The 25,163-nt window shown below is 53.7% G+C and overlaps 1 protein-coding gene across 1 annotated transcript; it reads right to left on the bottom strand.

The window, feature by feature from the left end:
- Window positions 1–595: 595 nt before the first annotated feature.
- Window positions 596–24,579, bottom strand: LOC128274910 (pair-rule protein odd-paired). Its single transcript, XM_053013252.1, has 3 exons — window positions 23,337–24,579; window positions 1,547–1,716; window positions 596–1,330 (listed from the first exon to the last, which is right to left on the bottom strand). The coding sequence occupies exons 1-3, from the start codon at window positions 24,577–24,579 to the stop codon at window positions 596–598; spliced, it is 2,148 nt and encodes a 715-aa protein (XP_052869212.1).
- Window positions 24,580–25,163: the final 584 nt, after the last annotated feature.

A 25,163-nucleotide genomic window follows, 5' to 3' on the forward strand; every position in this document is an offset into this window, starting at 1 on the left:
GATCCTCGCATAAGTACCTCGATCGAAGGGGGTTGCCCACGGTTCGGTTGCGTAGCAACCCGGTTCGCTCTAACTCTAACTGCTGCACTTTTTGTTTAAAACATCGATCTCGACTATCGACGTCACGCGTGGAGAGCTTATAGCTGGGGGGATTCACTACTCCAGATGACAGCCGGCCGTGTGTCGAGGTCGAAGCCGAAGATGAGGATATTATCACACATAGAACGTGTATTACTTGATTGATCGAGAAGAACGTTAATCACTCGTCCCGACCCTGGCCGACCTGCCTTCGCCTACTTCTCTATTTACAGTACCTAAGCGCGCTACGAACGCGAAAGCAAATGGCGCACCGGAACCGGGTCAATGAGGCACAGGCACAAAATGGTTTCTGGGCCCCGCCGGAGCACGCGCCGCGGGGAGTTTGGGGGGTTTGTTTTTGGTATGCATTCTTGGTGGTACATCGTCTCGGGCGCGGTCGTGGCGCGCATTTTACGTATCCTGAGGACCTGAGGATTTGCGGTTCGCTGGCTGGCGGAGGGGGTTCGCTGGCTGGTCAGTAGTTGAAGCACAGCTCCTCCAGCAGCAGCGGCTAGTCTCAATAGGCCGTCGTGGGCCCGTGGTGCACCAGGTGGTGGTGGTGGTGGTGGCTGAAGTGGTTCAGGTGATTCATCGTGTCCGGGCCGGCCGGTGGCGTCGGCGAGTACCACTCGTGCGGCTGGTGCTGCGGGTGGTGGTACAGCAGGTGGTGCGGGTTGTGGTGGTGGCCGACCAGCATCGTCGACGGGGTCGTTGCCTGTGGCGACACGGACGAAGCCGGCGTGAGCGGGAGCTGCGGTGGCGGCGGAGCCAGGCTCGTCGCGTGGTTCTGCAGTGACGCCGCCAGATGGTGCTGGTGCTGGTGGTGCCCGTGTCCGTGCCCCTGACTCAGGTGTGACAGTGACGACGAACTGGACGAGCTGGTCGTACCCGCACCGCCACTGGCCGCTCCCACCGGTGACAGCAGGTGACTGGAGCTGGAGCTGGACGAGGACTTCGAGGTGCTGTTGTTGTTGTTGCTGGCGCTCTGACCACTACTCGCGTTGCTGCTGCCCGTGGTGTTGTTGTTGTTGCTACTGCTACTGTTGTTGTTGTTGTTGCTGGCGTGGATCGAGTCCGAGGCCCCGGCGGCACCGGAACCACTACCGGCACCGCTCAGCTTGCCGGAATCGTGCAGCCGACCGATGGCGGGCGGTGACTCGGTTCCGCCCAGGATGACGCTCTCCGAGCTGGACTCCTCGTCGTCGCTGTCGTAGTTGTGCGATGGTGACTTCTCTCCCAAGCTTCCGTGGACCTGCGAAGCAATGAGCAACTAAGGTTAGGAGTTTTTTAGGTCGGGTTCCGCTCGTTCCTTCGCTCGCCTCGCCGCTATCGGCGCGATCTTGAGCGATTTATTTTTTCACGTGCCCCGCACGTCATCGTGAGCGAGGCTCACGGGGACGTCAGGCGAAAAGAGAAACGGACACTATCGGGCGCGATCGCGCGGACCGACCGGGCCGGTCCGTCTTACCTTCATGTGTTTCCTCAGCGATGATGGATGAGTGTACGATTTATCACAACCATTAACACGACAGTTATACGGCTTATCGGATGTATGGACGTGTGAATGTTTCTTGCGATCGGATGAGTTCGCGAACCGCCGGTCGCATCCCTCGTGCTCGCACTTGAACGGCTTCTCACCTGTAACGGGACGGAAGACACGGAAAGAACTTGGTTAGCACTGGCAGCATTTGTTGGCCAGGGTCGTGACGTGGCACGTCCTGGAGTGAGAGTTGGGCATTCGTGTTCCCGACGTGTCCCGGCGTGCCCTTCGCTGTCCGTTGTCCTTTCGCTTTCGTGCACACATGAGGTATTCAAATCTGTCTGGCCCGAAAACCCGACACACAAAGAGAACGAAAACAACGTCCATAAATCATACATTTGCCAAAAGCCCCTTTGCCCGGAGTGAGCGAGACAGAGAGAGAGCACATTTCGGATGCTTTTCGAGGAACCGATTCTCCCGGTGCTCTCCTCGGAGTGTGCTGGCCGGAGTGAAGTGAAGATAAAAAAGACGGGACCCTCTCCGGTCCGGTCGAAGGACTCTCCCGTAGGAAGGACGCCCGAGAGACGATTTATGGTCCCGGGTGGCGGGCGGGCGGACTGGCGGCGGCAAACCCCGCGGGTTGAGGTATTTATGATGACTCTCCCAGAGGAGCTTATGTTTTCGTTCTTCGCTTCATGTTTTCGCTCTCCGTTCATCACTTTTTTTTCGCAATACGCCCCGTGCCCTGGCAAGGAATGTGACCTTCCACCGCACAGAGAGACGCAGAGAGAAAGAGACCCGGGGGTTCCGTTCCATTTGCGTATTCCCTGTAATGGATTTATGGTCCGCAAAGGGAGAAATTAGTCAGTCTCGGAACTTGCGGCCGAAGGTCACCCAGGTCCACCAGGTACATCATCGGAGCAATGCAATGTTTCTGCAATGGGCCCCAGTTTGGTGTATGGAAATGGTTCTAAGAACTCAAACGAATCACAGACATTTTGTGGAAGGCATTTTCTTATCTCGGTCGGTCAAGGTCGGGAACGAAGGTTCCTAAGACCCCGAAGAAGGATCGGAAAGGCAGTGAGAAAGTGAGTCAGGGACCCACGAGAAACCTGCCCGACCCGACCGGGACCTGCATCTGGCCTGTATTTTTCCGTACAAAATCTAACTCCACGATTCGGTAATAAAATCAAACACAATTTATCTCCCTTTTCACGGCCGCGTCAAAGTCACCGGGCACACAGGGACACAATCGAGGAACGAGGAATCGACGAGGTTAGTGGCCTAACAATAGAAACTGTTACCAAACTATAAACGGCTCTCCAAACCTTTTCCATGACTCCTTTTTCGGGTCCGAAAAATAAAACACCGTGCGATGGGATTATGTCCCGCAGCCCGCGGGAACTCCTCTATCACGTCAAGTAATAAATGATCGGCTTTAATATGTTTGCTCAATTTCTTGGCCAGCCCGAGACGATCCGTCTCCTTCTCTCGCTCGCGCTCTCTCTGCGACGGACGGACCTTTTGGAAGTTTAGTTCCCAAAATAAATTATTACGCGCCACGGGACCACGGGTCCCAAGGAGCGCGTCCCAAGGAGCGCGTCCTGGGCATCTTCGGGTCGCTCGCTTCCTACTTCTTCTTGTTGGCCGAGGACGATTAAGGTAATAAATAATTTTCGAATGATTTGACAAGTACGCCATTATTTGACTGCCTTTAGCCCCGAGCCCCGAGCTGCTCAGCGTCCCGATGCGACCCGCCCCGATGGATTGATGCACCCACACGGTCACAGGACTCCGTGGGTTTTCCGTGGGACCGAACGAAGGACTTTCGAACGAACGCGTTCCAGTCAATAAACTTTTGGGGACCAAAAGTCGAAACGAAGCGGATAACTTCAGCGTTTCTCGTGGCGTTCCGCAAAATGGTTTCTATTAAAGTCACCAACCACCCTTCTCTCACGAGGGCCTGCTTCCGTTCGTGGGCCACTCCGTCCGGCAGTAGAGCACACAAAGTAGGCGACGACGACGACGGCGATGATGATGATGACAGGGTTTGCCAACGACACTCGGGCGCTTCCGTGCAACAACGAAGACGGGAACCGAAAACCGTTTATTATGTATTCAGATTCAGATTTTCCCTCCGCAGCACCACCCCGCCGGGGGACCGCCACCGCAAACAAGAATAAATGATCTCGTTTCTCCGCCGGCGGCGTGCGGATGACTTTTCACCCCTCCGGGGGAGAGCGAGAGAGGGTGTGAATCACTTTTTTACTGCCTCCGGGAACGGAAGACGCTCGCGTTTTTGTTGAGATTGTTCACCCACCGTGGCGCACGTGTCCGCTCCGCTCCGCGTCGAGGCAGGACTTCCCAGTAGACACGTTAAAGGGCGGCGCCTCGGCCCAAGAACGGCTTTTTGGGCCGAACGGATTACCGAATGACACATTGATCTTTCTTTAGATTGAAATAAATCGTCCCCCTGCGTCCTAAAAACCGATCCGGATCCGCCTGGTGTCCGTCCGGCCGGACCCGGAGTCTCGCAATGATCGATTTATATTTGAATAATTTTAATTAAATCACGACCAAGCCGGCCCTGGATGCCCTTCGACCGTCGGGCGCCGGATTGCATTCGGAAAAGGTAAAGCGATACTCGCGGTCCGGATCGCGGTCGGCGCCTCGGATGCAATTAATCGGATGCGGAGACTTCGGATCCTGACCGGGTCCGGGTATCGGCTTTCCCAGCCCCAGCTTTCTCATTTGAATATTTGACGCCATCGTAAAAACGGACGGAACACGGACATCGGACTCCAGAACGGGCCGACCCGAGGACCCACGATGAACACGATGAACAAATTAACCGTTTCCGAAATTATTGTCTCTTAATATTCGAAGAGCAGCGCGCGCGCGCGTACGGTGCGTAATCTTCATCTTAATTTGACGAGATTCATCTTTCCGTCCAGAACCGAACCAAGAACGAACCGAGAACGAGACGGAGAGAGAGAGAACGTGCGCCACACGGTCGCCACGGAAGATGAAGTGTGGCGTCAACGGAACGCCGGGGCTTATCGTGTCGCCGTGATCTGGGAATTCCTTTTCCTCTCTCCCGGGAAATCCAATCCCGGGAGGACCGCGAGGGCCGGGGTGTCAGGGGGATCGATCGCGATGAGTGGCACCAGATAGGGGTTAATTAATGAGTGTGCGCTAATTATTACAAATGACCGCGCGCGTCCGGGCAACGACAGCGAAACCGGATCGATCGGTGACCACAGATAGTGACCCTGGGAGTGGGGCCAGTGGAGACCAATTTCATGCACCAACCGGGGGGGACGCGGTACACAGCGGTGTAATTGTTATTCGAATTATCATCATTAGACCCCTTGGGTCCTGCTGCCGGGATGTCCTGTGCCGCAAGCCACATTAAACGACCGATTTTTAGTGCCGACGAAACCCGAAAGCTTTAAACACACCATTACGCCTGGGGCGCGAACGTTCTTGGTCCGACTCCGGCTCCGGCCTCGGTGTTGTGTCGTAAAAAGGTGGTGGCCATAAATTTCGCCAATCCACCGAAAATACCGCAGCAAACCAGCGCGCGCGATGGTAGTAAAGTGTATGATTTTAAATCATTCATCTCATTACGCGGTTCCCTCGACGACGACTACGACGCAGGGACCGGAAGTCTGCCAGGTCTGCCTGATCGTAATAACAGTAATCTTATGGCTCTCTCTCTATCGCCAGAACCGCGTGAGGGAACGTTTTAATTGCTCGGCGCACCACGGTCCGAAGAAGATAATGGTCCCCAAAACAGACCACAGACGGCACAGACCCCAGTGGCCGGCAGTGATTATGGGCGCGATTATGGGGGCTTTCGTATTGAAATTAAATTATTCCCCGGGACCGACAAACCCGGGACGTCTTCTGGCTTCTTGGTCTGAGGTGGCACCACCTCAGGTCTTAATGGAAAGTTTGTCACAATAGACATTATTAATTTAATGCACCTGACTTACGGGACCGGTCGCTCTCGGTGTGCGTGTAATCCTGGAAATGAATTAGACTATCAACTTTAATGGCAGCTGTTGAGCCCCGAACCCTCCCGGAGCGACCGACCTGGGGGTAATGTGTCGCTTGTCAAAAGTCAAGAGACACTGCTCCAGAGCGACTCTCATTTACTCCCCATTTTGGATGCTCCATTGTGATCCACACACACAGAACGGGTTATTGTCGTCGTCGTTCCCGGTGCCGGGGCACACCCCAAAAATGGTAGGTGTCACCAGCAGAGCAACCTGAAGAAGATCCCGTTCGCCGAACCGGGCTGACTCTGGGGGCCCATTCCCCCCGAAGAGGACGCGCGCGTCTTTATTCCTCACACGGTGGCGTGTGTCACGCAAACACTTTCCTCGAAAAACGACCGACCAACGGGGACATTATCCTTGCGAGGTGCCCTCCGAATGTTAAACACAGGAGCGCGCGCACTCCTGGAGGGATTATTGAGTTGGGAGCCATTTTTCGGTGGAGCCGCACACATTACACAACACAATGACAGTCACAGGAACGTAGCAGGCATTGAGCTGCCGTCGAAGCAACGGACCCATCGAAGCAACCAATGAGCACCAGCACCGCGCATTTCTTTGTCCTTTGTCGAGCCCGAGTTAAGGATTTGGGACACGAAAGGACACTCCGTTCCCGGTTAAGCTTTAAACGGGGGTCGGCCAGCCAGTGTGTCCTGCGTGCGTCGGTATATAAATTGTGTGTTTATTCCAAACTGCGTCACGCTGACCCCCCCGCGCCCGTCGTAGAGGGATTTAGATGTCACCATTCGAACGAACGGTCGCGTGGATGACACAAAGGTGCGCTCCGGCGGCAGATGTTCGTTGCGTGACATTAAGCCGTAATCGGAGCTGTGTTTGTGTGTGACTGGCTGGAGTGCTGGAGATTTGGAAGCAATGTCCAGAGTCCAGGAAGTGGGGCCCGCAACAAAAAAGCGGACCTCGCGGACGGTAAGGCGTAGTGCAATTTTATTGCTCAATCACGCGAAACATCTCGCGAGAGCATCCCATCCGGACGACCGGACACATTCCACCACGCGGGTTGGGTTCCGTGTGCAGGACGACGGTGAACGGTGCAGTAAATGCCGGAGCAGCACGATGAATCATTTCCAGTTAATTGACATGTTGATAGATCGTTTAACCCGCTTGCGTCTCGTCGTCCCTCGACCTCGCGTTCGGGGATGCCCTCGCACGACCCTTGTACGACCCTGGCAAGGTACACAACGAGATTTTGTGGACTGAGAATTAAAACAAGCAACAAAACACGTTACGGTTCCAGCGCCTTGAGCAGAGTGGAGCGTTTGTCGAAATCGAAGGTTGGTTTTCTACGGCAAAAACATTCGGAAGGACCTACGGGATCTTTCAACTCATCGCCAAGAAGCAGCGCACGACACCTACGGCAGGTAGGTCAAATATTAATTAACAAATTACGTCTATTTCGGAGCCCTCGGTGGTCGATATTTCATCCCGGATCCAGGTCCCAACGAGTCTACCCAGACACAGCGCACCAAAACGCGGACGAAGAACGCAGACGAACGAGTCGTAAGATTCCACAGCGCGAAAAGTACGACCTCGGACCGCGGGCTCCGTATTATGATTAATGGTTTTCCGATTCCCGGGAAGGTGTTTCTCGAGGGTCTGAGCTGGTGAACCGAGGCGACGGTCGGGTGGAGTATTGATGGAGATTTTTCAAATTCTCCAGAAACAATGGCCCAACAGAACCCGTGCGAGAGATATGCGCCGATGTATCAGGCGGAACAGGCGGACGAGTTCCTGGTCTGCGGTTCTTGGGGGCGACCTCACGCGATCGCGAAGGGTGGAGGCACACGGTTGTAGAAACACAATTCCACAACCACGAACAACGGACCGATCGACCGACCGATCAAGACAGAGAGAGAAAACGAAACGAAATGTACGAACAACATAAACAAAAACATAACTGAGCACATGTATCTGGTAACCAGATATCTTGTTCCCCCGGTGTGTCCCGGTTGTCGGTGGTGGTGTGTGGACGATGTTTTGCGGGAATGTTTTCATTTCTGGCTCGCCGTGCATCGCTCGGCATCTCGAGATATTCGTTCGGTTTTTTGGAGCCACGACCACTCTGTGGCTTTGGGGATTTCGGGGTGCCTCGTGTTTGATTGGATATCTGGTCCGGGGTCCAAGAATTTGCGAGCCAGCTTTCAAATTTATTTCTGACATGCAGTCACCGTTGGACCACTAGACTTCCAGACTGGAGGCTAGACGCTCACGAAAGGCACGAAACTAATTAAGAAATTATCTCAATCTTATCATCTACGTCACGGCTGTCAAGCGCCCACCGGACGGTGTCGGTAAAATCTTGCCAATCTTGCCAGACAGTTCGAGCAGTCCTGCTGTCAGAAGTCAGGATTGGTTGGAAAACTGTTTCGTCATAGACGCAGGAGTGACGCCTCGAACTGGGCGTCTTTGAGCTGACCCAAATGTTGGTTGACCTAACCAACAAATCTTCGGTCGACGCTTTGATGGCTGTCAAAACGAACCACCAGAGCGCGTGCGCGGGGAGGTAAGTCTTGTGTAAACCATTTGTCACTCGCGCGGCCCCGGGACGAGGCCCCGGTGTAAGTGACTGCACCACCACCACCCTGGACGGCCCCACAATTTGAGGCAGCCGTGAATTGGTAACACTGTTAACGCCTCTGCTTTCGAGCTCTCGATCGCGCTCGAAGCGGTCTTCCCCCGGCCTTTCCCCAACAACCTGCACGCCACGTGCCCCCCCGAGAGAGGAGCATGTCAGAGTAATTTTCAAACAAACAAATAGCGTGTAAATTAATCACCCGACTCTTTCCCGAAGGTGTTTCCGTTCCCGCCCCGGCCTCGAAGGCCCGGCCCGTGGCCACACGTGGAAGCAAACGAAAGTGATGCACCAGGCCAGGCCAGAGGGGCCAGTGAGAAAGATGTGAATATGAGAACTCACTAAGTGCACGTTGTTTATCTTCGCAGCCCAAGGTGCGTAGAGGTGAAGATGCGCCACCAGACGAAGCAACGGCGCAGCACACTTCGATCATCGCGATGGGGAATCAAATGTCAACCCGTGTGGGAGAGAGAGCGAGATGCTATGGAAGCAAAATGGTGCTCTAGGAGCTTGGAACGCATCTGCGTAGGAAAACCGCGGACTGTAAGCTGAGCCCACGGACAGGACGAAGCGCGATCCGAAAACCCTCCGAGTCCGAGTCCGCGAGAGGGCTTTGTTCTTCTCCGGGTTTTTGTTTGTCCTTTTTTGTTTTATTCGCATCAGAAGACGACGCCAGATGGCGCGGCACGGATCGGCTTCTTCGGCAGGGGATAGAGATCCCGGTGGTGGATCCGTTCGTTTTAGCGTTATTTAGCGATCCTCATTTAGATCGCCAGCCGCAGATATTCGACCGACTGGGAGAAGGTGGGCGCGTGGCCAACCCGTGTGATGCGACGCCGTGCTGCGGGCTGCGGGACAAAAACCGGCCACAGACACGGTAAAGGATCATATTTCATGCGCGGCTATCAGGGAGCGCTTTGTTGCGCGGAAGATGCGTTTTACAAGATAATCCGGGGAGAGACACTCCGATGCGTCCGGGACAATTAAAGGGAGTCCTTCAAGTTTGAAGCCATCATTGTTTGAAGCCGGAACAATGTTGGTGGGATTCACCCACCCAGACGAGCTGCGAGCCCCATTCGTAACCACGCGAGAGCGAGTCAATTGGTATCTTCCTTTTTAGAGAAAATAACAATTTGCGTACACCGCACACCGCACCGCACTGTCCCCCCCTCGGAGCGGCCACAGTTCACTCGGATCGGTAGGTCTCTGACAGCATCGAATAGCAGCAATTGTATGGCAAATAATTTATATCCATAGGAAACTAAATTTATGTACCAACTACCACCAGACCAGACGGGGATTCTGTTGAGATCGGGAAGCACTCGGAACGGACGCGCCCGTCTCGCTCTCTGTGTGTGAGTGTGATTCGTGGAAAACCAACGAACCACGAGTGGCCCCGGTACCCCCCTGGCCACGGCTGGCTATCGGGTGAAATCAATAAAAATATATAACACTCCCTTAAATCAAATTGCACGACTCTACTCACGACCTTTGTCCCTCGGATACACCACCGGGTATGCCACCGAAGACCAGGGGGGACCGAGGCCCATAACTCTCGACTCTTCCACCCGGTCCACTCTGCGCCACTTCTCGCCGGCCAGTGCCGGGGCCACATGTGGGAGCCGCCGGACGACGATTCACCCCTTCCGTGGTCGTGGCGGTGGTGAGTATGTGTAAAAAAATTAACAATCTCGATCTATTGTCTTCGTTCCGGGCCCGATGTAGCCGAGAGGGGGTGGTGGTGGTGGTGGGGCGTCCTCGTGGCCCCCTCACGGAAACTCGTGTTTTCATTGGAAAATCGTGCCGCACAATTCCACAGACACACACACACAGGGAGAATGCTGTCCACAGCTGGCCCGGTCTGGTCCACGATTTGGAGACGAAATCTTTAAATCTTCGGCCAACAATCTCTCAGCCATTTTTCTGTTTCCTTTCGCTACATTCCCCACCAGCGTACACACTTGCTGCGGTGAACCGACGAGGGACGAGCGACTGAGTTCCTCCCTGTGATCGACATTTTGGCGCTTACCGTGGTTCCATTTTCTATGCATGCTCGCTCGCGGATGTCTGATAATCATAAGTCTCGCATGCCAGGCTCCTTATGACCCGTTCGCGGATCGTGTGTACGGCTGGCGGTGATCATATTGTTTCGCCCGGACGACCGCTCGAGGGCTCGTCTTATCGGACCGAAAGCGATCGCAAGCGAGCTTAGGCTGCTTTTCGACATATTGGCCTGCACGGCGGCGCGCACTCGACAACAGGAGCGAACGAACCCGGGGCCCGGCCAAATATTTGCATACCGATTACTGCCGCGAACCGAACCTCCGTCGGAACCGTCGAAAGATAATAAATTATGCATTTCATGATTTTTATGAGCAACCGTCACGTTTCGTCGAGCAGGCCCCGTGGCCCAGCAATAATTGGGTGCACCTCGTGGTACGGGGGTCCCTGCCTCGCGAGGACCCGCAGCATCATCATCTCCAGACGACACTCCGAGTTGCAACTTGTTGCGCCCGGAGTCACGTTTGCCGTTTTAGGTTCGCGAGCCCGCCGAGCTGCCGATGCCGATTATGGCCAGGCCGTATCCCCGAGTTTAGTGTTAGAATCGAAGACCGTATGAGGGTGATTAATAGCACCCCGATCGTCATTAGATTGGCGGCGCGCCGAGCCGCGAGTGCAATAATCAAGTCATCATCAGCAAGGCCTGAACTGGCCTCGTTAATCGTCGCAAAATAAGAACCTTTCCCACACGCGGATCTACTAGTGTGTTCAATAAATTCGTATGGTCGTTAACAAAGGGCGCTGCTACGAGCCTAATATTGGTACACTCTTCGTATGAACGTGAAAAAGTTTCAAAGGAAAATTATGATCGAACGTTGAAAGTGTATAAGGACTCTTCGCCTTCAATTGATATATTTAAAGAGGGGCTTCTGAGTTTAATCGTGTTCGTAGTAGGCTTCAAGATAAAAAGCAGGATATCGCACTGTCGAATCACTGAAAGAGATCTAGTATAAGGCCTAGCCATCGAAAACGAAAAAACCTTTTTTGTAGAACCTCTTTTATTATACCGTAATGTGATGAGGAGGAGCACAAAAATTATAAATGTTTTCTTTTCCACTGTCTGTCGCGAACTGCCCGTTTCTCGCTTTTCCATCTTCTCTAAGGATACTAGATGTGCGTGCGTCGTTCTAGCTATAGTTTCTAATAATTCCGCCAGGTGCGCTGGTGCCGGCGGCTAGGACGTACCATCACATTCATTTTTACGCAACAATAACCAATATTTTAACTAAAGTTTTGGGTTTCAGAAAGCTGTTTGCAAAATGGGTGCTGCATTCGCTAAAGATGGAAAAATGCACCCGGTTACAACGGTTAGTGACTTCCATCTGTTTTCAGACCCAAATAAATCATGCGTGAAAAGCGTTTTTCATCAAATGAAGCGTATTTTGAAGCCTTTCCAGATTCTCACTTCAAGGATGGAATTTATAGATTGGAGTCTCCTCGGAACAAGTGTATTTATGTCCAGGAAGGTCATACTGAATAATTAAGGGTACTTCAAACCTTAAAAATGTGTTTTTCTTATCGAAGCCACGAACTTATTGAACAGCCTAGAAGATGTCGTTAGAAGGCACGCGGTATGCGGTCATCCATCTTACTGCCAGCCTTCGACGGCAATCGACAGCTTCGACGGGAAAAAGCTGTTCCTAGTTAATCACCTCGGCGGCAGTCGGCCTTCAGACGCTCAAAATGGCTGCCACCGCGGCAGTCAACCTGCGAGCGGTATTTATTCAAAGGATTCCGCACAAAACAATACTGTCGTCACCCAACGGAAGGACTCTAAAGCCAACCACAGGACCCGAAGTGCTCAAAACGCCTCATTTGTCTACAAAACTTGAACCCGATTCATTCAACTGCTATTTACCTATCCCCGGCAGTGCTACCGTGTTTCTTGAAGGATGCCTCTGCCGTCAACCACTGCCACTGCCCGCCGGAAGCCCACCCCTTAAGCCGGATCCTCACAACGTGGCCACGGTTGTTGTTTATTTATTTTTGTTTGCAGCTTTGACGCGACACCGGGTCATGATTAGGATGATGAATGAACTGACGAAAACAATGGTGGTTTAATCTCCCTTTCGCTCACTCTCGCTCACGAATTATGTCCTCGTCCTCTCCGGCGGGGCAAACAATGGTCACGACGGCATTAAGGAACTGTCACTTCCAACACAGACCACCAGCGAGAGCGAGAGGCAACCTCGGAGCGAATCCGTCCGGAGGTTGTGGCCCTTTCAACAGCATCGCCATCAGCCGCAGCAACAGCAGCAGCACTATTTTGATTGTGGCCCGAGGGTGAAAAATACCCCTCATTTCCTGTGCTCGAGGCCTTAATCGCACCCGTGCTAAACGGAAGGAAGCGCGACGACCGGGGCCGCGCTACCTTTCCTCCCCGTGGGCTTAAAAGGTCACCGGGGATCGGGGATGAAACCGAGACACAGAGAGACAGAGAGTATTTAACATTCAGTGGTTATTAGCAGAGTACTCGCTGCCGGGAGGATTCCGAAGGTCACACCGAGACCGAGAGCGATCCGTTCCCTTCCCGTAACCGTACGCAACGCATCGCTGTTTCAGGTAGAGCGAGGGAAGCATCTCAATCTGTCCGCCGTCCGGCCCCGCCCGGAGGTCCTGGAAAGGAGGGCCCAATAAGTAGCGAAGGTATCAACTTCACGTCGTCGTCGTCCACTTCTTCAGTGGGTTTTTGTCGAAACGCCAACCCGCCGCAAGGATCTTTCACCGAACCGGTCCGGGGAACGTCATTCTGCAGCGATGCGTTCGACGAAATCCCGGGCCCAACAAAGCGCCCAAAACAGTGTGCAAACAACAATGGAACACACAAAACGGCGTGGCCTTTTCTACGGATCGCCTTCGAGAAAGCATCGATTCCACCGTCGGGCGAGCTCCGGCAAACTGTCAGATTCGATTTCGTCGGCACACTTTGCGGTGCGATTGTTTGGCAGCTCAGTCCTACTCTGTTTCGGCCCCGTGTGTGGGGGGGGACACCACGTTTCCCAGGGTGTCGAATTACGGACGAGCGTTCGGGGCCACTTTTTTGATTGCCCCGGCGGTGGTTTCGGATCGTTATGATGCCCTTTTTTCTGTGGGCTGACGGGCTGCTGTGTACCGGACCAATTTTCGCCACTCTTCCGGCCCGGTGCTTGTACTAACCTTGGTCAGAACGTCGCCGCCCCAATCGCAGCACGCTACGACGTTCTCGTGTGCGCTTTTTCATTTCGCTCCCCGCATCTACACGAGGCCATAAATTAAACTTTTTGACAATATTAAAGTTCGCAACGACGCACAGGACTCCGGAGCCGCTCCGATCCGAAGGCTCCGCTCCGGCCCGTGTCCGAGAGGAAGGCGAAAAGAAAGACGCACGCTGCTGCCGTGTCGAAACTGAAACAATAGAAGCGTTGGAAAATTTGTTCGCACGAAATGGCCTGCCTCGTTCCGAGCAGACAGAGGCCTGCGTGTGGCGCAGACGACGGTGAAAATAACAAGATAACTCAACTGTCAAAATGATCGTGAGTAAATCGTGAGAGTTCCCCGCGTGCGCGGCCGGGAGGACCCCTGTCCCCGGTACACGGCATCGAAACAAAATCAACCTTCGCCAGCAGCGGCAAGTAGCTTTATCGTCATCGAGAAAGGTGTGTTATGTTGTCAGAATTTTTGAAGCCTTAGCTTTCGCAGCCAGCCCGAAGGTGGCTTAGTGTGGGTCCGACTTTAAATAAACTTGCAGCCCGGTGCGGGGACTTCATCTTTCGACCGGAGCCCGTATCCGCTGACCTATGGAATGAGACATATCGTTCCAGCGCAGCGACGACGACGAGGAGCGAAACGAATCAACCGAGTTGAACGGAGCGCGCTGCTTAACCTACTTGTGTCAGTGAGCGTGGTGGAAGGTTTGTCACTTCTCAGGACATGCAGCTGACACGCGACGGTCGACGAAATGAGGTCGACGGCCCGGTAAAGAATGTCCTGCACCGTTCGCCATTGTTTGCCCCCTTTTTTCTCTCTTACTTCGAACCCGATCTAATGAGAGCCGCCGAAGTGGCGGAACGCCGCCAAGAAAATCCGATGACGAGGGCACCAACAACAGTTCGGTTTCAATTAAACACTTTCCCCAACAATTGCAGGCGCAGGCTCCAATCCTGCGCCCGCCAAAAACCGCTCGGTCAAGGATCGTCGACTCGCCGATCTTTAATTGGCCGTGGCAGAGGGGGCATTAAAACCAATAGCAGATAATTGTGAACCGAGCGACGCGGACGGACGAAACGAGCTCGGAACGAGCGCCATCCGCCGCGGGCGTCCTGCACCCCACCGCACCACTCTGTCATCGGTATCAAATTACGTCGTAAAAGTAAATCATTTATTTTATTATCGCGCGCGCAGAATTTGTTTTCTCGCTTGTTTGCGCCTTGCTTGCAGATGTTTCCTCGCCCGGCCGGTCAACCGCGGAACTGCAGCACACAGAGCCCTCGGAAGGGAGGAGAAACAGGACTGGCTGGCAGGTTATGGAAAACGGTTTTCAGTTTTATTGCACACCGTCTACACGGCACACCGCGCACACACAGAGCGAAAGAGAGCGAGGAGAAAATCGTGTCTTATCCCGTTTTCTGCGCCTCGAGGAGGTGTCCAGATTTTTCCCCGGGCTTTCGAGAGTCGTTGCGAATCAAAGTAAACATTAAACAAGCGCGCAAGATGCATAAATCGTCCCCGCGGGCGCTGGTGATTAACTCACTCACCTCACATTTTTCGGGCTCACCGCTGCCTGTAGGCACCTTGGGCGCGCGCGCGCCCGCGCTGAAAGGACAACGGATACGCGGAGCATAACACACAAACAATAATGAAAATAATACACGCCCCAAGCTGTGTGTGTGTGTGCGGTGGGGGGCTTTGTTTTCGGTATTGAGTTGTCGTGCTGCGGTCGTTGTATCTTCAATTCCATTATTCTCCAATCATCACACCTTTCTCGCAGACTGCCTTCTCGTTCGCCCTTTCGCGCTTCACACGCTGTCTCCCTCACGCTTGGTGAGCTTTTCTTCTCATCGCCAACTTCGAGTCGGTCGCGAAAGTATTGAAATGTCGTTTGCCGAGAGCTCATTTTCAAATCGCAGTCTCTCCTCTCTTTGTCCGTCTGTCGTGCATTTACATAAAACAAACATAATTCTTCAACATTTCTGGCGGTTCTGGAGTATGGGGGGCTTTGGGTGCCATTTTTGAGCCACGCAGCATCCTTTACGCACGCCGGCGAGGAACCCTTTTTTCGGTGGGCGCGCGCGCTTCACTTACTTCACTGAGGAAGGATCACTTGGGCGGCCGCATTTTCGGGGGGGACGATACATTCGATTTGGTGCTCCCATTTTTATGCGTTCCTAATTTACGACGTGACACTACGGTAATGAAATTGGAAGAAATCTCTTTTTTCGTCGCTGCTTTTCTTCGAGGGACCTTTGGGCGCTCGCGTACTGTGTTCTGGTAATTTATCGCGTTATTATGGAAATATTCCGAGCCGTGGCCGTGGCCAAGCTTCTCGGATCGAACAAGTTTTAGTTTTTATGATTTACTGCCGACCGAGCGAGAAATTAAGTCTCGCGGAGCGCTCGCACAGCCCAACGCATAAATAAATAACCCGTGTGGACCGGAGTGGACGAATAAGGGAGGGCAATTAAAACGAGCTCCACGCACGGCGTTTTTCACGGTGAGGTGAGATGGGATGGCTTCTTTTCCTTTTTTTCCTGTTTTTGCACCACTTACTAAAGCCGTCGGTCCGGGTGAGAAAACGTTCTTCCAAAGATTCGATTTGAGCGCAAAACATTGCGAAAACGGTCTCCTAAACGGTCTCCGCACGGTTCGCACAAGGACACAAAGGACATAAAATATTGGGCAATATATCTGCTATTAGCTTAGCACATCGTTAACGCACACACACACACGCAGAGGGACCGTTTAAAGGCCAATAGAGGCCCAGAAAGAGAGAACAAGAGAAAGGGAGACAACAGCAATGACAATCGAATGAAGTACGCACACGCAAACGCGGCGCATCTGGGAGAAGGGCTTCGCCCATTCGCCCGTTCGCCCATTCGCGTCCTGTTCCCTTTGATGATGGGCAGCAAAGCGCAAAAGGAGAGGACCCTGCCGCCGCGTCCCCAGGACCTGCGGGCGACGCGGTACCTGTGTGCGATGGAAAAATTTAGGGGAGGGATTGGGCCGAAAGCAACCAAACGTGAAAGATCATCATGATTAGGCTGGTTATGAAGCGTGAAACGTAATGACGACGATAAGTATCATCACCACCAGCATCATCATCATCGTCGTCAGCAGCGCTTCGGGAGTGTCGAAACGGGTTTATAAGCTGCTCAGCCCGCCCGCGGGCCCCGAAAAGAGAGAGAGCACGAAAATATGTAATAACACAAACCAAAGGGGAAACAAAGTACTCGACTCGACTGGCACAACACTGGTAAGAGATAAAAAGAATGAACGGGGAAAAAAATGCGAGATGAAACACACGGCGAAGGGTCCTGCGCGGTCCGGAGGACGCCAACCTGTGAAGGATTTATATTTTAATAACAATTCGATCATCTGTTCGCATTTTTTACTTGCACGTTATTTGATCCGAAGCAAGCGAGCGAACGAACGAGCGGATCCCTGCCTGCCGCCATCTTGCTGACGTGTGGTGACACACCCCTCACACGGGGGGTTGCATTTGCCGAGGGACCGGTTTTTTTATGATTCGAATTAATACGTCCCTGGCCACCGAAACTGTTTCGATGCCGAGAATCCTCCATTACAGGACATCTCTCGTGCGGCGTTCCGTACCGTATCATCGCGCGCGTCATCAAAGATGGCTGGTTGTGACAATCGGGTAAACGTCAAAACGCGTCCGAATGAAGAAATGATTTTCGCCGCGCGGCACACTGCGATTGAGATTTCTATTTCGAAGCGAAAAGCCTGGATCTGCCTAGAACCGTTTCACTGTCCTGATGTTCGAGACCGAGTCCGAGTAAGCCACTTATGTGCCATGTTATCCAAGCCGCTGAGCCGAAGCTGAGCGTCTCACAATCGACCCATTTCACACGCTTTTCAACAAAACACCGCACCAAAAGCGGCCCGAAAATGCGACACCTTACACAATCCGTCTCCAGGGTCCCTAATCCGGGGCAAAGAAAGCCTCACCGAGACACACAGTTTTGAGTGCTCTAATCCTGTTGCTGAGTAGCCTTACAGATCCAAGAACAGATCGTTGTTCGAAATGTCAAGGAGATCCGCAGGAAAAAAAAAGCCGCCCCAATCTTAACCGGTAATCCCAGTGCCATACCTGAAGTGTCTGTCACCACCCTGGGCAAGGGCATGTTTATTTATTTTTGCAAAGTTCTCCTTTATTTCCACTTCGAACCGAACATCATACGCCGCGCAGATGCTGATACTGATGGTATGGGTAACGGCAGCAGCAAACAAACTTTTCCTTGTTGTCCTCGCAGCAAAGAACAAGAAAGCAAAGTTCGGCTGCCGCCGAAGGAAGGAAAGGATCCCTGGTGGCCCGAACAACACACCCTCTCTAACACCGGTTAATCCGTTGACCTACCTTCCTGAGGCGGCGGCCCCTCCAGGAGGCGTACGATGAACTTTCGGCGGGCAACGTCGGGCCAAGTTTTTGAGCCTCCGCGCCAACTTGATTAGTTATTGAACTCCTTGTGTTCCATTCTTTTTCCCCCGCACGCTGGTCCACCTCAGAAGGTCCTGAAGGTCGATACGCCTGCCTTTCAGGGGTACCGTTCTCAGGTGAGTGCGAAAATTGTGGTCCGCCTCGGGCGGCGTTCTCTTCAAACGCGCCGTGGGTAAATATTAAAATTGCATGATCCTGTGGAACGAAAGTAGATAGCTATCGGTGGTCGGAGCAATATTGCCAAAATTAAGATAACATTATTGGCTTACAGGATCACAGACAGAGAGAGAGAGAAAGTTAATCTTCCACCGCGCTTATCGGCAGACTCCGATCTCGGACCATCCGATACCATCATCCGCACGAAGTCCCGAAACTCCCGAAAGAGAGGCTGGCTTTTCAAAGTGAAATTACCCAAGAAGTCAAGTTTTGGACAGCACTTCAGCGCTGCGCCGAGGTTTGTTTCGTGAGTGAGCGTTTCTTTTTTACGCTTCCGTGCTCCCTGTACTCCGTGGCGCCGTGCCTTGGCCCTCGTCATCTCCCCGGCATCCTGTCATATATTGATGCGTCCAACATGCGTTTTCTTTCCTTCCCATCGTGTCGCTCCGAGTGTTGGAGCTCCGAATACGGTTCGAAATGAAATAAGTTCTCCGTAACCGTGTTCGCCTTTAATCGTTCCTAGAGCAATGGACGCCGGGGCCCTCGAAATCGATTGCTTGTTTATGACAGTTACCACCACGAACAAACGGATGATGACGCAGGGCGGTGGTGCTGGTGGTGGAAAATGGCGGTGTACAACAACAAAATATGTAACACACGGCGGAGGAAATAAATTTGTTTCCACCCCGAACCGTGCCCCAAACCGTCCCGGGTGATGTGCGGGATAATTTTCTATCTAATCGGAACGACTCCCCGGTTCCGATCCCGGGAGTCTGCGGCTGACATCGGGCTCTCGAGCGAAAGGTTGCTTGTTAAAGTGACAGACTTGTGGACCGGGCTGAAGTTGTAGATAGCAATCGGATGGCCGAGGTTGAGGTTTGGCCAGCTCCGACAGCAAATAGGTTAAAAAGATGTCCATCGACTTTAGCTCTGGGCGATTCAATCAAAGCACGCCTAAATGTATGCAGGGTATGTTCTCCTGTTACAATTTCGACGACTTTCTTGGCGACTCATCAGCTGCTGAAAATCAGCCCTGAAGCCCTGTGAAGTACTGTGGCCTGTGCCGCAGACAGCAGCTGTCTCTCCGTATGAATTATTGTTCGCTGACCAAAATTCACCCCGAGACGCCTCCCGGAGGTCGCTCTCTCTATTCCCGAACCGAGGCCAACCGACGCTAAGCCCACAGACAATGCCGGTCGCCGGCCTGTGTCACCGGTGGGTTTTGTTCTCCCGGGATGAGTCGAAGGATCGGATTCCTTTCGTCGCGTCGCGTTCGTCTCTTCTCCTTTCTTTGAGCCGCCCTGAGTTTTTTCTTTCTTCGTTGCTCGCCAAATGATGATGTCCTTGCGCCGCCGAAAGACTTTCTCTTGCCATCTGAATGAAACTTCCCTTGAGCCGCCCCATTGTTGACCACCGCACCAAAGGGCACTTTAAGGCAGCAACATTCAACGGCATCAGTTTAACGTGGACGACCGTTTTAAAGCGGATCACCACCAAGCGCGGTGAAAACCACAAGAAAAGCGGAAAAACAAGCCTCCCAGCGCCGCCGCTACTGGCCACGAAGGCCGTGCAATGGCGGTGGTCATTTTTCATCGTCGAACCGTATGTTTCTGTCAGTTCTGTCCCCCCCACGGCACGGCCCACGCCCTCCGGCGGCGGGGGACGAAAAGAAAAATCTGCCCCGAAAAGGGAAAGGACCGTGCAAAATAAAGAAAATGTCGCACGAGCAAAAGGAAAATGTGTTGGGAAAACTTGGGGCGACAGTTAGGCCTGGGGTGCCGGTGGGTCCCAGGGCATCCCCAGGGCATTTTCTTTCAACTTTTTTGCCCGGCTTCGGCCATCGGCATCTCTTTTTTTCCCTTCCTTATCTCGATTTTCCTATTGATACTTCCGATGGGCGCGCTCCGTTATTCGCGGGAAACCTCTCCACCGAACAGGCCGGCGCCTTCCGCCATTCGCCAGTTCCGCTATTTATTATTTTGATATTAATGTTGATGATAGATTTTTAATGGCACTCGGAGACGGAAAATAAAGGCGCGCGAGAGAGAGAGGGCAAACAAATGGCCGGGAAACGAAAGAAATCGAACTCGAAAAAAACGGCCAGAAAGAGGACGCAGAGGAAAAAAACGCGACACTCCCTCACACACACACACACACGCGGGAAGGGAGCCCTTCGGGTGCGCTGCGGATGGGCCTCCTTCGAGGTGGAAAATGGCAGCCAAAAGAATCGATAAATTATGTGCCTCCTCTCTCCCTCCAGGGTCCAGGGATTTCATTGTGTTCGCCGTATACTTTGTTGTGAAGCTGAAGCGTGTGAAGCGAATCGCGCAATCGAATCGCACCAGAATCGAAACGAATCTCGAGTCGTCCGCCGGGAACAATCGGCAAATGAGTGTCGAACGAATGGTGCGCCAGCCTTTGTGTCGCGTAAATTGGTTTGTTTTGAGCCACGGCAAGATGTTGACGCAGAAGATAAATGACACACACAAACACACAGAGTTTGTCTGCCTGTGTGTGTGTGTGTCGGACAGGGTCCTAGTGTGACCAAGCGAAGGAAACGGGAGTCCTTTCGGTGGGCAAAACCGTGGGCCTAACACAAACAACAGACCCTCGAAAACACGAAAAGGACCTCCAGCGACGGCAGGTCCACCGGCGGACCGGACACTTATCTGTGGAGTGGCCATTTAGGGTTCATGTTTGACAACATGTTTTGCTATCTCGGTGCGGTGCGATGCGTCAGGCTCGAGGCGGCGACATGATACTCTCGGGTCAAAGTAGGTCTCGCCTTGCCTGGACTGACAGGAGATCGATAAAAACAATGTCACCATTGCCCGGAGGCCGATGAGTCGGCTTGTAATTTGATCCTCCATTTTGGCCGCCACTGGTTCGGATGTTTTGTCTTACAAACGGACTCGCGGAGGATCCAAACCCGACGAAGAAGTCCGTACGGTGGCGCTGACGTGCGAAAAAAGGGCGTTCGCAAAGTAGGCGGGCAAACAAGGTTATTATATGTTGCCCAAGAGAAACAGAAGCACCGGACGCACCGCGGATTCGTGGAAAATCTTCCGCGCACCAGCGTTCGTGGCTATCCTTTCGCATCAGAAGTCGAAACCCCCCTGAGGCTACACACCGGACCGGAGCGGACCCCGAGTGGGGCCCGCATGCTGTGAAAAGTGGAGATTCCAAATTATACCTTTCCGCCGGGCGAGAAGCGAAATTATAACGAGCGCCTCGAGTACCTTAGTCCACCTGGACCTGGACCTTGGTGGATGATGACTGGTGAGGTAAATTAAGACGTCCCGAGGCCGAGACGGTAGCGAAGACATTCAATATTGCAGCAAACTTTTCCTTTCGGGCCCGTTGGGGAGCGTGAGAAAAATGGATCCCTCCCCACCGAGTGGTCTCAAGTGTTGCGCCTCCAAAATGGTGCCGCTCAACGTCGGTGTCAGAAGCGTAGCGAAGAAAAAAACACCAAACAATCAAGAAGGATGAGGTTTCAACGCTGCTGTAACTAATTCAATAAAAAGTCCAGCACCGTCTGGCTGGGCGTCCATTTTGGGGTGGCCGGGAAACATTGTTTCGATGCCGTCGGTTCCGCATTTACCGCAGAACCCGCGACGAGCTGACCACAGCAAGGATGACGGGGCGGCCGCGTGTTGCACTTTTATTTTCCACCACAAAAACAACCATTTTCCGGTCACCTGGACCGGGAAAATGGGTGGCACAAAAAAGGACTGCTTCTTGTTCGTTCCGGACTGATTCATGGACTCGACTTGAGTGCACGTTCTCAAGAGGATTGCGAGGACACTAAACACGGCCACAATAAATGTACTCTCTGCCCGCGTGTAACAACACCAGATGGCCGCTACATTCTCTGCTTTCTATTGCGAAAGTCAGTGGCGTCCTCAGCGCGTTTAAAATGGCCGGCCCGTCGGGTCCCGTGTTGTGTTATTCCAATTTAATTGTTTGTCCTGCTGTGTGGAGCTTCTGAGGCTGTGCTGGTGACAGACCGGGTGGACACAGCGTCGAACAAGTCCTAACCTGGGGCCGGCGGGGTGGCCTAGGAGTTGTAGGGATCAACTCGGGGCGACCTCGGTTCTCGGTGGTGTTTGTGTCCCTTTGTGTCCTGCTGGCCCCAATTGGCCCGCGCGCGCGAGAGAGAGCGAATCGTCCTGCCTTTTGTCGTCGGCACTAATAGTGTGTGTGTGTGTGGGTTTGGGAGGACATCATCAGCAGCACACACATGGGACGACCGTGTTTTGCTCCGTGCTCCGTGCCGTGCCGTGTGGTGGACGCAAAAATCGATATTCGGCTGCAGTATCAGTGCGTAGAGTAGAGAATAAACACACTCAAGGATTCGGTCCGACCCGGTCGGGTCTGGCTGCGGTTTTGCTTTCACTTTTGCACACCGAACAGATATTGTTGACTCACAAGACACAATGTGAGGTGTAAGGTGCAAGATGAAGTGCTAAGTGTGTTGGGGCCGCCGCCGTCGGCCTAATGAGCCGGAACACCCGGGCCTGGAATGCCCGGGCCCGTATTATTTACACACTCGACGCCTCCGGGGCACGTCTTCATAAATCCAAACACAGCCCCGAACCGGGATGACGGGGTGTGAAGTGATGGCCCCGAAGCAAAATCAATTAGAATCGGCCGGGGCAACCCCGGGAGTGTGGAGCTCGAAAATGGAGATTAATTACCTCCTTTCGGGTTGCCTCCGGCACTCGATTGTTTATTCGATCATTCGTTGTGCTTGTAAAAGAGCGTTTGGGGCCAGAGGAAGAGGAAGAGAAAAATGCCCCGAAATCCGAACAAACATCGAAACAAATCGCGTGCCGCGTGCGCCCGCCCGAGAGGCGTTTAAAAATTAATTAAGATCAATCTCCATCCGAGTTGGTTGCTCCTTGGCCCGAGTTCGATCGATCGTTCGCGATCCGTCTCGGCTTGACTGTCTAGAACGTCGTGGTTCCGGGCCGAAACTAATCGAGAATTGAAGATGCTCTTTTTTGAGCCTCCCTATAAGAACTCTATCCGGGAGTTCCGCCAGCCAATAAATTCGTTCCAGGCAGCGTTCCTGGGGCTGAAAGTGGTTCCCGGGTACATTCAAACAATTAAGGGCCGGCGCCAGTGCCTTCGATTGTCCTCAGGAACAATCCCGGTGCAAGCGACGCCTTGAAATGGCGCGTCTTAAGGACCTGATGCTGTGATCGGAGCGGAAAACAAACAAAATAATAGAGGACCCCCCGCGAGACTTACCGGTATGTGTTCGCTTGTGGATCTTGAGGTTCTCGGAGCGGGCAAAAACCTTTCCGCAGGCCGGAAACGGACAGGGGAACGGCTTTTCACCCGTGTGCACCCGGATGTGGTTGACCAGCTTGTACTTCGCCTTAAACGGCCGCCCGTTCCGGGTGCACCCGAGCCAGAAGCAGGCGTGCGTCGTGCACTCCGGCCCCCCGACATGGTCCACCGTCAGGTGCGTCACGATCTCCTGCATCGAGCTGAAGATCTTGTTGCACGTCTTGCGACTTCCGCCGTCACCACCCGGGCCACCACCGCCCGGACCGCCCGGGCCACCGCCCCCGAGGGCCAGGGCCGTTAACCCGAGATGCCCCAGATGGTGATGGTGGTGGTGGTGATGGTGCGGGTGATGCGGATGGTGGTGCGGTGGCAGTTCCGGTTCCACCCACAGGCACTGCATCTCCTGCTTGATGGCGGGCGGATGGCGCATGTACCGGAAGAAGGCGCCGGAAGTGCCCGGATTCACGGGCAGGTTGGCCAGCGGGTGGTGCTGGTGGTGGTGGTGCATCGCGTAGTTACTCTGGTGGTGGGCAGCGGCCGCATGGTGTGCATGGTGCGCCGCATGAGCGGCCGCATGGTACGGGTGGGTGTAATCCCCGGCCGACGCCAGCCCCGCCATCGCCCGCATCGACCCGGCGTGGAACGGATGATGACCGATGGCCGCGGCCATTGCCGGGTTCTCGTGGGCGTGAAAAAGCGAAGAAGGATCGGCGGCCACATAATCGTTGTCGCGCTTCAGCGACAGGAACGCGTCCCGGGATGACGCATAAGGACTGGCCATGTGGCTGGCCATATGCGACGGGGGCGATAGGTGGTGCGCGGCATTATAGGAACTGGCGGCCGCGGAACCGGTGGAGCCGGTGGTCCCACCGCTGGAACCGCTTCCTGTCGTCGCACCGGAACCACTCGGAACGTTCGAAGGGCTGCCCTGCTGTTGCTGGTGCTGCTGCTGGTGCTGCGGATGGTGGTGGTGGTAGAACATGGCGTCACTTGCGGTGCCGTTCGCGGTCGAGGACCCGGGTGGCAACATACTAGCCGCCGCGGCCACGGCCGCCAGTGAGGCCGACGCCGACGCAGAGCTGGACGACTCAATTTCGCTGCTCTGCTCCAGGTGATGGTCCGGCGACATCTTGATCCCGAACGTGGCCAGGTGCGAGTGGTGCGCCGACGACCCACTGTCCATAAACGCGTTCATCATCATCTTTGCAACCGATTGGTCGAAGTCACTCTTTGGTTCGTTGGTTCGGATTGCACACAAATTATTACGGGGAACACTTTTCACAAATCAACACAACACACGGTTTTGGGTTTGCACATTTTTCGTTTCACCGAACCACTCGTCGTGAATAACAATTGGCCAGCTTCTTCACCTCACGATAAATGATAACTGTTTCGGCACACGGTTCGTTCTAGAAACTTTTCTTTTAATATTGTATCGCGCGTTAAAAACACCAAGCACGACCAAGGTTACTACATGGCTACGGTGACGTTTCGATGCGTCACACAACAAACGTGTCTTCGGTGAGATCACTTGTCTACATTCTTCTCACACACTGCGCGGGCAGCTGACGCGAGCCACAACAACACACACGCACGCCGCCGACGAGGAGTGTTTGGAAAAGTTTGGCTTGACCTCCGGCGTCACTACGGGAAACCTCTCAAAGCTCACGGTTCACACGACGCACCGGTACCGGAACACCTATTGAGCACGAACGGTTTTAGCATACTGAGCGCAAACATCGTTTCCAGCAGAGCGAGAAGCTGTCTAACCCCGCGTCACGCCCA

The sequence above is a fragment of the Anopheles cruzii genome, chromosome 3 (assembly GCF_943734635.1).
Source record: "Anopheles cruzii chromosome 3, idAnoCruzAS_RS32_06, whole genome shotgun sequence".
In the NCBI taxonomy this organism is placed as follows: domain Eukaryota; kingdom Metazoa; phylum Arthropoda; class Insecta; order Diptera; family Culicidae; genus Anopheles; species Anopheles cruzii.

Excerpts from the sequence above, each read along its gene's own strand:
- LOC128274910 (XM_053013252.1), bottom strand. The coding sequence starts at position 24,579 with ATGATGATGAACGCGTTTATGGACAGTGGGTCGTCGGCGCACCACTCG. Across the intron at positions 1,717-23,336 it reads CCACAAGCGAACACATACCG|GTGAGAAGCCGTTCAAGTGC; the intron begins GTAAGTCTCGCG and ends GTCCCGTTACAG. Across the intron at positions 1,331-1,546 it reads CGCTGAGGAAACACATGAAG|GTCCACGGAAGCTTGGGAGA; the intron begins GTAAGACGGACC and ends ATTGCTTCGCAG.